The sequence below is a fragment of the Dromiciops gliroides genome, chromosome 2 (genome assembly GCF_019393635.1).
Source record: "Dromiciops gliroides isolate mDroGli1 chromosome 2, mDroGli1.pri, whole genome shotgun sequence".
Taxonomy (NCBI): domain Eukaryota; kingdom Metazoa; phylum Chordata; class Mammalia; order Microbiotheria; family Microbiotheriidae; genus Dromiciops; species Dromiciops gliroides.
The window spans coordinates 572,548,199-572,561,538 of NC_057862.1; the positions used below are offsets into that span (position 1 = coordinate 572,548,199).

General features: G+C 35.1%; 1 protein-coding gene across 5 annotated transcripts in view; it reads right to left on the reverse strand.

The window, feature by feature from the left end:
- PLCB1 (phospholipase C beta 1) overlaps nucleotides 1-13,340 on the reverse strand; it is an 856,495-nt gene that overhangs the window by 188,668 nt on the left and 654,487 nt on the right. For all 5 annotated transcript variants that reach the window (XM_043984633.1, XM_043984631.1, XM_043984630.1 and 2 more), the window contains 3 exons: nucleotides 10,171-10,255; nucleotides 5,630-5,754; nucleotides 3,403-3,557 (listed from right to left, as the gene is read on the reverse strand). In XM_043984633.1, coding sequence (XP_043840568.1) covers nucleotides 3,403-3,557; nucleotides 5,630-5,754; nucleotides 10,171-10,255 — 365 coding nt within the window. The remainder of the gene's footprint in view (nucleotides 1-3,402; nucleotides 3,558-5,629; nucleotides 5,755-10,170; nucleotides 10,256-13,340) is intronic.

The window sequence follows — 13,340 nt, forward strand, 5'->3', positions numbered from 1 at the left end:
TTTTGCACTTCCAATCCATTAAAAAAAGGAAAAATCCTTGTAACAACTATATGTATTTAATCAAGACAAATTCCCTCAATGATTGTACATACAGTATATATGTCTCATTCTCTATCCTAAATCCATCATTACTCTTTCATGGATAGCATGTTTCATTACTGATCCTCTGAAGTCATATATATTTGTCAATGGGCCTTTCCTATTGTGAATATCTGCTAGCGTTGAGCTTTCAGATATAATCTGTTACAGAAATGTTCAGTCATGGCAAGAATGGAATCTTTCTTGGGACAAAAATAGTCAGACTATAGTTGAACTAAGAACTCAATGGTTGTGGTTTGACAACAATGTTAATACTTCAATGGTGCCCCCTCATCTCATTTTTGTTTACAGTCTTTGTTGCATGTTTAAAAATATTTTACTATTACAACAAAATTATCAAGAAAAAGATAGTATAAGATCAGAATAAAATTATAACACTATAAAGTTTTGACCAGATCCCATTTGATCCACTTAAGCCCAGATTTTGGTGGTGTTTTATTTGCCTGTTTGTTTTCTCTGTCCTTAGCCAGTCATTTTAGTTTGCCTGAGAATAACAAGGCAAGTTCATATTTGGACTGAGAATAGCATCCTAACTATAACTTATAGCCCTAACAACATAGCCCTAATTTACTTGAGTTATTGTAAACTATCTCAAACACAAGTATAAACCACTGGAGTCTGGATGTGACTTAGTTTTCTGGCCAATTATGACAGAATACTTGATAGGTAAACTTGATAATGATCTCCATTTTATTATGGGTTGGGTGATTCTTTTGGCTCTCTTTTAAACAAAATAATCAGGATTGTAACATACTTGGATAAAACACACCATTCAAAGGAACGAGGGAAAATAAGTACATTAATGAACTACTGGTGGAGTTGTGAACTCCATTCCATATTCTGGAGAACAATTTGGAACTATGTCCAAAGGGCAATAAAACTGCATACCATTTGACCCAGCAATACAACTACTAGGTCTGTATCCCCAGGAGATCAAAGAAAAAGGAAATGGACCTATATGCATAAAAATATGTGTAGCAACTCTTTTTGCATTGGTAAATGGAAATGGAGGGGATGCCCATCAATTGGAAAATGGATGAACAAGTTGTGGCACATGATTTATGATGGAGTACTAATATGCCATAAGAAATGATGAGGGGTATGGTTTCAGAAAAATATGGGGAGACCTATATGAACTGATGCAAAGTAAAATGAGCAGAACTAGGAGATCATTATACACAGTGACAGCAATGCTATACTGATGATCAACTGTGAAAGACTTAGCTATTCTGATCAATACAATGATTCAGGACAATTCCAAAGGACTCATGATGAAAAATGTTATCTATCTCCAAAGTAATGATAAATTTTGAGTGAAAATTGAAGTATAGTTTTCTCACATTTTAATTTTTCTTGATTTTGTTTTGTTGTGATATGGCTAATGTGTAATCTAAGATTCTAAATGTGGATTCTAATGTGTTCCCCCAGTTTGGGGGAAACTGACTAAAAATCACTGATAAAACGAGTTTAGGTTTTAAGGGTTTATTGGAAAATAGAAAGAAAAAGATTGAGAACAGAATTCTAACAGCCTGGCATTCCTATCTCTCCTCAAATTTCCTGTGAAGTCCTCTGCCGCCACCACCATCAAGTCCGGAAGCGAAAAAAAGCCAGCGCTCTCTCCGCAGGCTCCCTTTCCTCCTTCCTGTCTCCTCCCAGACCATAGGAGGCTCCTCCAGTTGATTGGCTGGTAGACTTGATAGACAGCACCCATGAGCAAACGTCATTTCCTGACGCCAAGGAAAAGCCACAATGCCTCTGAGGCATTTTCCTCATGGTGGAGCTCTCCACAGCAAGTCTCCAGTAGGTGGCGTCATTCCAATCATTACACTAACATGGAAATATATTTTGCATGATTTCACATGTCTAATTGATAGCATATTGCTTGCCTTTTTAGTAAGTAGGAATGGGGCTGGAGGGAGAAAATTTGGAACTCAAAATTAAAAAAAAATGAAAAATAAATAATAATATTTTAGAATCCCTAAAACAAACAAACCAGCAAACCAAAAAATTCACCACCCTAGAATTAATATAATTTGAGAGCTCTAATCATGTGTGTAGTCTCTCTTAACCCTTAGGCTTAATGACCTAAAAATCTTGAAAAATCACTTTGTAACCGGTCTCTTTGGTGAAAATCCTTTTAACCCCTATCTATAGATTTTACACATATGTTACAGAGGTAACAGAAAAGGTAAGAACCATTCAAACAGAATGAACTAAATGAAGACTATTCTTAATTCCTTAGAAAAGTATTTACTATTCTGTCATTGTATATACAGTGAATAAATACTAACAGGAACACTAGTATAAATATTGAAAGAATGTGGGTGAGTCAAGAATCAAGGTGACTATAAGAATAAATTCAAATTGTTTCATTTCATGAACACAAACATTGTAAATTTATTACTGCATAAAATTAATACCACATATTTAAGCATAGGAATAGGAGTTTGGAATGTTGCTTATAATAAGAATACAAAACTCAGAGCACTATTGCGGATTTTCTTCTGCAGAGGTAATGCACAGTAATTTAAAATCCCAAACTAGATTCTTCCTTATGGCTCTATTTTATGAAATTCTTCAGAATACTTTAAATCCTTTGGGAGGATCTGAAGTTTGCATTCAGCACAAATAAAACATTTTCATATTTCTGTTTCAAATAGAACAGTAGGATAGTAAAAAGTTTTGAACTTTTAAAATGCCAATGGAATTTCCAATCAAATCATCCAGGAACCTGCAAAAATCATGTGAAGTGGTCTGCATTAAAAATGTATTCCCAATTTAGATATTAAAATTTATTTTCTACAGTTTTATTACCTTAGCTATGTTGCATGGTAATGGCTAAAGAGAAAATGCTAAAATGGCACTGGGAATTAATTTCTCAGTGTTAGTTACAGAGTGCTAATTTTGTTTGAAGTTATTACAATTTCTTTAAAATCCTGTGATGTTCTAGTAAATCCTAAAATACAAATATACAAGCATAGAATACTTTTATGCAATGTTTTAAATAAAGATTACAATGGGAATATTTTCTCTATTTATATCCCAAGCCTGAATATATTAATAATTTAAAACACTAATACCAACAGTATTATTGTATTCTATACAGATCCCTCAATATGTCTTTCTACAGCTAATTTTTCTGTTGTATAGTCACACAAATGAGAAACATGACTGACATCGGTGCCAATCTACCTTTTTTACTTTGTTTTGGTGGGTTGGGAGTAGGATATAAACCAGTTTATCATTGCATAAGTTTCTTGCTCATGCCAAAATGCAGTGCTTTCATAAGCCACGCTTACATACCTTAACAGATAAAGTATTCGCTACTATACCATCCACGATACCTTCAGTAAATGGATCAAAATGCTTGTCTGGTCGTCTCATAAATTCTGGCTTTAGTCTGTAACCACTTTTCCCATTGTATTCATACATTCCCAAGTTCAATTGCATAGCCAAGTCTGAACATTAAAAAGACAGATTTAACATAAATCCATTCAAGTGGTAGAGAAGAGAAAGATGACTTCATGCTCATTAGCATAAGTATTAGTTTTTATTATATTTTATACTGATCAATATAATTTATAATAATTTAGAACAATCTTAATGATGATTTATTATTTATATTATTTAATCATTATATTTTAAATATTTATTTACATATATTATCATTATTTTATTTAAATTATTGTTTATCATTATCCTTGTATTTTGATTATCCTTTTTTCATAAGCACAGAATATATTGCTAATATATTCAATCATGTACCATTTATGTCTAGAAGTTATTATCTTCTATAATAATCCATAGGCAATTTTTAATTCCAAACTATGCCATTCCCAGTGGTCAGAGTGCCCCTGGGTAGCTTTCTGTGCATTATGTACCCCAGTATATAGTCTGAGAATTCAAACTAATTGTGGTATCAGCATGATCAGCATGAACATGATAATACTTGACAGCAAAAGAGTCCTACAAAGTCAGTCTAGCACTTGATGCTATCATTTGAATGTCCTAAACAATCTGTGGTAGGTATTACAGATGATGTTTTTCAGGGGGAAAGGGAGGCTCAGACCTATAATTTCATTGGTATATTTAATAGCTAGGATAGAAGTTCCTTCTACCAAAGATGATCTACAACTTCTGAAATTGATAGTCTTAGAATTGCTTGGGGATAGTGAGAGAGTTACTTGCCCAGGTTCACATAGCCAGTTTAGGCAAGAATAAGATTTGAGTCCAGTTCTTCTAGGTTTCCAATGCTGAGGCCCAAATATTATCCATTATCTTCATTTTATAGATGAGGAAACTAAGCTTCTTATAGGTAAAATGGCTTTTTACATAGGTTCACACAGCTAGTAAATTTTAAAGTCAGGTTGTAAACCCAGATTTTCCAGGCTCCCAATATGTCACATGGACTCTCAAATAATGAATGTAAAATAATACCTAATATAAATTGATGTGTATCTTCAGAATATTTTATTTCAGAAATGTAAAAAGAGTTGCCAAATTTATATTTAGTTCAAATCCAGTCTCGGATACTTGCTAGCTATGTGGCCCTTTTTACTTAAAAACCCCCCACAAACTTCTGTCTTCTTCAGTTTGTCCAACTATTTTTTGTTTTGTTTTTGGTGAGGGAATCAGGGTTAAAAGTGACTTGCCCAGGGTCACACAGGTAGTAAGTATCAAGTGTCTGAGTCTGGACTTGAACTCAGGTCTTCTTGACTCCAAGCCAGTACTCTATCCACTGCACCCCTTAGCTGTCCCTTCTCCAACTATTAAATGGGGGTGTTCATGACAACTACCTCACAGGGTTGTTGTGAGGATAAAATGAGATATTTGTAAAGCATTTTACAAGCCTTGAAGCACTATATAAGTGTTATTATGATGATTATTAATATAAAAAACTATGAATTCCATATATTCAGACCAATGGTGCATAAATTACTTAAATCCTTCAGGTTGTGGGTTTTTTAAAAAAATTCACTGAGTAGATACTTGTTCTGCCAATGAAAATTGCAACTTCTTAAAATCTTTGTAAATGTTCTTCATGGGTTGCTATGGACCCAGAATTCATCACTCATGCTACCAACTTGATGATTAGCCTTTATGAATTTAGCTAGACTGTTCAACAAACATGTAGTCCATCACTTATCCCATAAAAGGCATCCATTATAGGTAAATATTGCACACAAAAATTAAAATTCACCTTAGTTACTGACTCTACCTCATAAAAACAGATATATTTGCCATAGAAAAAAAAAGTGTTCACTTGAAAAGTACAATTGAATCAACAAATTTTCACCAATTCGGGATTAGCTACATTATAGCTACTTTCCATTAACATAGGAATTGTGGGGAGCTACCAATGTATAAAACCAAGTATTTCAAATGTTTGTTTGCAAATTGTTTAATGATTGATATTCCCACAGCAATAAAATTATCCATGCTGATTGTATTCCCAGGCCAATCCACAAAAGCTTATTTAAAAATGATCTTTTTTATGATTTAAGAGGAAAGGAAAAAAAATCCTACTTACCTACTGTTTGGAAGTTAAGAGCCACCATTTGACAACCAGCATTCCAGAAGACTTGGGGCATGTAATTTGAAGAATCCACACGTGTTCCCTTTGGATAAATCCTGCTAAGCTGCATTTTGTTATATCTAGGTGAGGATGGTTAAGTAGGATCTTTTTTTTTTTTCCCCGTGGGGCAATGAGGGTTAAGTGACTTGCCAAGGGTCACATAGCTAGTAAATGTCAAGTATCAAGTGTCTGAGGTTGGATTTGAACTCAGGTCCTCCTGAATCCAGGGCTGGTGCTAAATCCACTGCGCCACCTAGCTGCCCCAAGTTAAGTAGGATTATAGTCTCAAGAGTGTGAATATGATTTAATCTAATTCCATCCTTTTACAAACGGAGAAATCAAAGTCAAGTGCAGTTAAATGACTTGCCCAAAGATAACTCAGATAGTAAACAGTAGGACTGCCATTTGAAACCACTTCCCTGGTCTCCAAATCCCTGGTCCTTTTACTACCATTGCCACAACATTAATTCACGATAGTGACTGTGCATTCTGTAATTCTCTCTGCGAGAAGTACTAAATAATAAAGGAATTTAAGATACAGCTAGGGAAATGGGTCAAGCACATATAAAGCATACACAAGCACAGGAAAACATAAAGCATACACAAGCACAGGAAAGAGATGTATAATTTAAGCATCTAACTTGTTAGCAGCTTTACATGTCATGCATTTGTGTTGATGGAAGAGTTGGAGTAGCCAGAAATATATGGGATTCACTGGAGAAATCTTCTGGGAAGAGATGAATTGGGGCATAGTTTAAAAGAAGAAAGAGCCAAACTATGATTTCATGGATTTTATAATCAAAGGTATTCCAATGGGGCCATGACAAATGGGAAGAATTGACAACAGACAAATCATATGCAGCAATTCTCAGAATCAGAGACTCTCAGAGTTGGATGGGACAGTAGGGGCTATTTTGTTCAATATACTGGTAAATAAGCAATTTCATCATGATATACCTAATAAGTGGGTCATTTAGCTTTTGCTTAAAGACCTTCAGAGAGAGGCAACCTCCAAAGGCAACTAATTTCACTTTAGGGAAGTTCAAATTGTTATGAAGTTTTTCCTTATATCAAACCTAAATTTTCCTATTTACAACTCCACTTATTTCATTGTTAACATCTCTTCAGAGAGAGCTATTCATATGCTACCACATGGTGCCTCTCTGCTTTCTATTTTGTCTTATGTTTCACTATCAATCACTGCTATTTCTACTTGTGAACATGATGACATATTTGAGTGTGTGTAACACAAGAAAACTAACAAATATAAGCTACCCTTGTTTTACATTTTGCTCTCTGTTCTAATTAATTATATATCTAGAACTCCATATTTTCTTACCTATCTGGAAAATAAGTTAACCAGGATCAAGGTATCATTCTCCAAAGGCATTTCTATTTCTTTTTCTTCTCCCCTCCCCTCCCCTCCCCTCCTTTCCTCTCCTCTCATTTCTCTCTCTCTCTCTCTCTCTCTCTCTCTCTCTCTCTCTCTCTCTCTCTCTCAGGTGGGGCAATGAGGGTTAAGTGACTTGCCCAAGGTCACACAGCTAGTAAGTGTCAAGTGTCTGAGGCTGGATTTGAACTCAGGTACTCCTGAATTCAAGGCTGGTGCTTTATCCACTGCACCACCCAGGTGTCCCCCAAAGGCATTTCTTAAAGCAGTTCAGGATAAGGGACATTATATTGTATAATAGTGAATCAGTGAACCCACTAGCATTCAGAAAGAATTAGTTAACAATTCACATTTTTTATTAGTGTAGTGATTGTTTATTGAAATGTTAAACTTGTAGGTGAATCTTGCTTAATTACTTCGCTTAAAGTATAACAGTATAATATAAAGTATAACAAAGCCACCCATTTATTGGCAAATTAATTGACATTACTTAAAATCATATTGTCCAATCCATACCTGAAGAAAAATCTTATCTATAGTATACTTGGAAAGTGGTAAACCAACATTTGCTGAAAACCTTGGAGTAATTGGGAACCCCTTGCTTCCTGAGATATCTCTAGTTGTTAGGAATTTATCATTATCCCACTTCTATCACTATTGACAAATAGTATGGGCAGCCTCACTTTCCTAATTTGTGCTGTTTGGGATAGCTTCCTTGAATTATACAGGTAATTTTGACAATCTAAATTATTTTTCCAATTTATTGAAAATAATAATTATGGCCTCAGATATCTGTACACAAATGTCTATGACAAGTTATAAACCAAGTGAAATTTATACTTTTATTTGTGATCTTGTAGGTATAAGTTAAGATTTATAACTAGAATGTATCAAAAACATTTCTTAGAAGGAGGTGCAATGCTATACCTCCTTCTAAGAAATGTTTTTTCTAGGAATATTAATGAGATAGCACTATATATTAGTAAGGTATACATCTGTGGGAATCTACAAACTGAAACAAAGAAGAGCAATGTAAAAGGTAGTTGGGTAACGAAAGGAAAGCTAAAGAGAAATATTTATTAATTTTTGAGGGGGCAGCCTTTTGATGAATCTAATTGGGATAGATGGCTATATTTTAGTACTTTGAAAGTTCAGGGTTCTCATCAATATGAGTGCCTTCACGTGATCACATTATAGCCCATTGCTGTCTTAGTAGGCAGTCATCATGGATTAACAGATTAATTTGTACTCTGTCACCAAAGTCTTTCTTTCAAAACACAGGTTCACATGGACCTCCAAAGGAAGGCATCAGAGGAAAATTTTTGGTTAAGTTGATGGCCATCGGTATTCTTAAAGAGATGGCTCTCCCAGGGTTATTCACATTAAAAAAGACAACTAAGATATCTAATCCAACCTGTACTTATACAGAAATCCCCTCTACATTGAAAGAAGTCATTCATCCTTTGTTTGAAGATCAAAAATTAGGGGTGGGGGCATTCACTTGTCACTTTGGGGAGAACATTACACTTTTGGATAGTTCTGGTCATTAAGAGTTTTCCCTTGGGGCAGCTAGGTGGCATAGTGGATAAAGCACTGACCCTGGATTCATGAGGACCTGAGTTCAAATCTGACCTTAGACACTTATACTTACTAGCTGTGTGACCCTGGGCAAGTCACTTAACCCCTATTGCCTCGCAAAAAAAAAAAAAGTTTTCCCTTCATATTGACTCTAAATCTTTATCTCAACTCCTACCTATTGTTCCTAGCTCTGCCCTTGAGTTGAATCTTTCTTCTGTATGGAAATTCTTCGGCTACTTGAAGAATGATAAAAAAAATCCCTTTAAAAAATATGTTTTTCTATAGCTCAACATCTTCAGTTCCTTTATCTGTTCTAATTTATTAAAATGCAAAGCAACAGGAAGTGAAGGAAAGACACCTGAGGAATTCTACTAGAGATCTCCCTAGAGATTGATAATGATCTCTTAACACATACTCTCTGGTTTTGTTCATTCAACCAATTAGGAATCTACCTAATTGGATTGAGGACCTTAACTCAAGTCCTGGAATGACTATTTTACTACCTTGGGAGAATTAATTAACACCCAATATCAGTTTCCTCATCTGTAAAATGACCTGATCTTTCTTCTAGCTCTAAACCTATGAATACATGATATTGTGAATTAGAGGTGTTTTCCTGGGAGAGGAGGAAACTGGGTGTGAAAGGAGAAGGGATAGGACTACTTCCTTAAAATATTTAAATAGCTGTCACCAAAAAGACACATTGGATTTATTTTACTTAGCTATGAAGTATAGTATGATGATGACAAGGTAGACAGTAGAGGGAAGGAAACTGTAAATAACTTTTTCTAACACTTATAACTGCCTAAAAATGGAATGTGTTGCCTCTGAGGGAATGAGTTCTCTATTACTATAAGTATCCATGCAGAAGATGAATGTCTGTCATATGTTTTATAAGTAATTGCAATGATAATGATATTAATTTCCACTTATATGGTGCTTCTAAGAATAACAGTGCTTTCCTGAGTTGGGTAAGAGAATGCTAAATGACCTTTGGTGCCTCTTCAACTTTAGGATTATATGATCTTTACAGATTAAGTAAATAATTTAAACATGCAATAGTTGTTGCTTCGATTCAGTGATTGTTTTTTGTTTGTTTGTTTGTTTGTTTTTGCAGGGCAATGAGGGTTAAGTGACTTGCCCAACATCACACAGCTAGTAAGTGTCAAGTGTCTGAGGCTGGATTTGAACTCAGGTCCTCCTGAATCCAGGGCCAGTGCTTTATCCACTGCACCACCTAGCTACCCCCTGAGTGATTGATTTAAGTGAAGAAATGTTACAAGTTAATGATAACAAAGGGGGTGCTTTTAAAGTCTTTTGAAACCATAATATTTTGCTGTTGTCAATAATAGCAACAATGTCAATCCTAAATACTTGGAAATTTTTATTGGTGAAACAATTTAGAAATAAAAATCATAGGTCTATAAGTTGATTTTTCTATAATCCTTCCCCTCATTGATAAATCGACTTCAAAAGAACAACAGTTAACCTCTGTACCATCAAGTTAAGGACTTTGGGTAAAGGATACTCTACGAATTCTACCGGAGACTTTGTTAGTTGCTCAAGCCCTTTGGTTTCCACAAAAGAAGACATTTCAAAACTTTTGTTTCTTTCTGAATTGGGGGAAAAAAAGGAAAATTATGTGAACATAAGTCAAAGATATAATTTAAATATTTTGTATTAATAAAACTGATAGGAAACACAGGAAACAATATATAACTCTAAGAGAAATTATTGCCCAGTATAATTTTTATATTTATCTGTGTTTTAATGAGCTATTTATTCATAACTAAGAGTATTGTTCACCTTGATATCCTTTTGGATAATATTTTAGTTGTATGTCTTTGAGGTATATAATAGTATTAAGGTAGTGAAATGGATTTTAGTACTTTACAGTGGGTAATGACTACTAATCAAATGATGTGTGTGTGTGTGTGTGTGTGTGTGTGTGTGTAATTGCTCTGACATCATTTTGAGGTAAGTGCTTTTTATCACAATATATTCAATTAAATACTTGTTGATTTGAACTTAATGACTCATCAGGGCCATTGTTAGGCTAACAAAGTCCAATGTAAATGCGAATTATTAGAATAATTTGCTAATGATTGTTTATAAGCAACTCTGTTTTTTTAAAAATTGCCCTTCTTTCTTACGCACAGATGAAATGATTTGTAAATAGATTCTCCATCTAAAAAGGACATAGGAATAAACAACCAGATGCACCAATGCGTTTCTCACTTCTTCCCCCTTAAAAAGAATTTCCTTTGACAAACAAATTTAATAAGTTATATGTAATGCTTTAACAGATGGCGCTCATCTACTTTGGCTTCTCCAGAATCTTAACACTGGACTAATCTTCCCCTTTTTTCTCTTCTTGGATTTCCTCATCCAGTCTGTCAGCTTTGGTTGTTTCTTATTCCATCATTTCCCTTAGATAAGTTTCTTTCTTCTCTCACTGGAGAAAAATCAGCTCAGAACCACCACCTCCCTATCCCACTTTAACCTCGGGTTGATTGAGCCGACATACCATTTTCTCTCCAATTTCACCTTCAGTTTTCCCTTCCTCCATTCTACTTCCTCTACTTGCTTTCTCATTAACTGCTTTGATCCCATAGCTCCTGTTTTTACGAATGTCCCTCATTACACCTTGAATCAAATGAAAATTAAACATGTTCTTCCATATACTGGCAAGATGAAATTATAGCCTGATTAAAATGATCAGATTTCTCATCAGTGAATATGGGGCAGGAGTCATGAAGAGTTGGACACAGCTTAAACAAATGAACAACAAATGTAGGGCAGATTTTTATTCCATTTCCTCTCTTTTTCCCACAATCTCTTTACTGGTCACTTTTCCCACTCCACCTCCATACACATATAAGGTTCTATGTATTATCTGAACTCTAATTTTCACATAATAGTTTTTATTTTATATTTTTTTGCAGGGCAGTGAGGGGTTAAGTGACTTGCTCAGGGTCACACAGCTAGTAAGTGTCAAGTGTGAGGCTGAATTTGAACTCAGGTCCTTCTGAATCCAGGGCCAGTGCTTTATCCACTGAGCCACCTAGCTGCCCCCAAGTATTATGATTATGATATTATTCAGTTTATAAAGCCCTATGTGTTTAGTTATTCAGTTGTGTCCAGCTCTTCATGGGCCATACTATCCCTGGAAGTTTTCTTGGCAAAGATACTGGAGTGGTTTGCCATTTCTTTCTGGCAAACAGAGGTTAAGTGACTAGCCCAGCACCACAATGCTATTGAATCTGAGGCTGGATTTGAACTCAGATCTTCCTGACTCCAGGCCCAGTGTTCTATCCATTGAGTCATGTAGCTGCTTCCTGAAGCCCTATGTGGATCAGATTAATTTTAAAATGAGAATTCATAAAGCAAAACACATTTTCCCATCTATCCATATGGAGCTCACAGAGAAGGACTTTTCCTCTCTGTTTGCCAGGACTACTGTCTATCTAGTACATTTTGTTAAATAAAAACACTCTTTGGGCTGAGCCGTGACATTTGATTGCCTGATGCCATTTGTATAATGTCAAGCTTTCTTAAGTTAGAAAAATTGCTTGAATTTATTAACACTTTTAACTTTCATTTCTTAGTGGGCTTCCAAACAATGTTACCAAAGATAACTTTGGAAAGGAGTAGAGCTGATATGACTAACAAGGCCAAGAGATATAACTCATTTAGGGGCCAAGGGAAAAAACACACCATACTATTAGTAATGGAATATCAAATCATTTAATTACCTTTTACCACTTTTGTATGAGGCAGAATAACTTTTCTCTGCTTCTCCTCCCCACCCCAATATAATGCAGGCTCCAAGATTAATTATCTCAAGAATGACCTTTAATTAAACAAGTCTAACATTCTGGAGTGCATTGTTCTTTTCAAAGTGACAAATCAATACAAAAAAGCACAAGGAGAGCTATATTTGTAGGCATTTGGCAACTGTCACCTACATTTGTTTCCAGGCTCTGACAGAACTAAAAGCATATTTAGCTTCCTTTTGAAGAGCTTTCAATTGATAAATGGACTTATCTCCTATAAATGCTAATGAAATACATAAAAGCACAGTGCAACTCCTCTAGGAGTTTTCATATTGAATATAAAATGCTTGCATTAAGATCCATTTCTGAATAAATTATTGAAAATATTAAAAAACCCTTTACTAATGTATTGATTTAGAAAATATTTTATTTGGTGTAGAGGTACAGAAAGGGAGCCATTAGATTAATATGATTTTAGCAAGATGTTACCAATATAATTGAGGTAGTAAATTATAGTGTAGCTTTTGGCACCCTAGCACTTTCTGTTAATGTCAGCACATCAAGAAGATAAGGCAATGGAGTTGTGGAAGGTAAGGCAGTCACTTTCATCAATAAATAACCTTGTGGAGTGCACCACCCCCGTCCCATCTTTGTACTGTCTTTAGTCAGCAAATAAAAGCCAAGTTGAGCAAAGTTTGCCCGGCAAGTGTCATAGATTTTCACTTTGTCATATCGTTTGTGCAGAGCCTTATAGTGTTAGGGGAAGAAGTCCAGAGGGAATGCTTTATCATAGCAGTATAGAATGGTTTTGAGGTTCAAAGGTTCCTGGATGTCAGCTTATACATCTGTTTTCCTGCTAGGTAGTTTGAGGCATTTCAGTACCAAGGTCTAGTATGTGAAGTGTGAGGCACAGAGAACAACC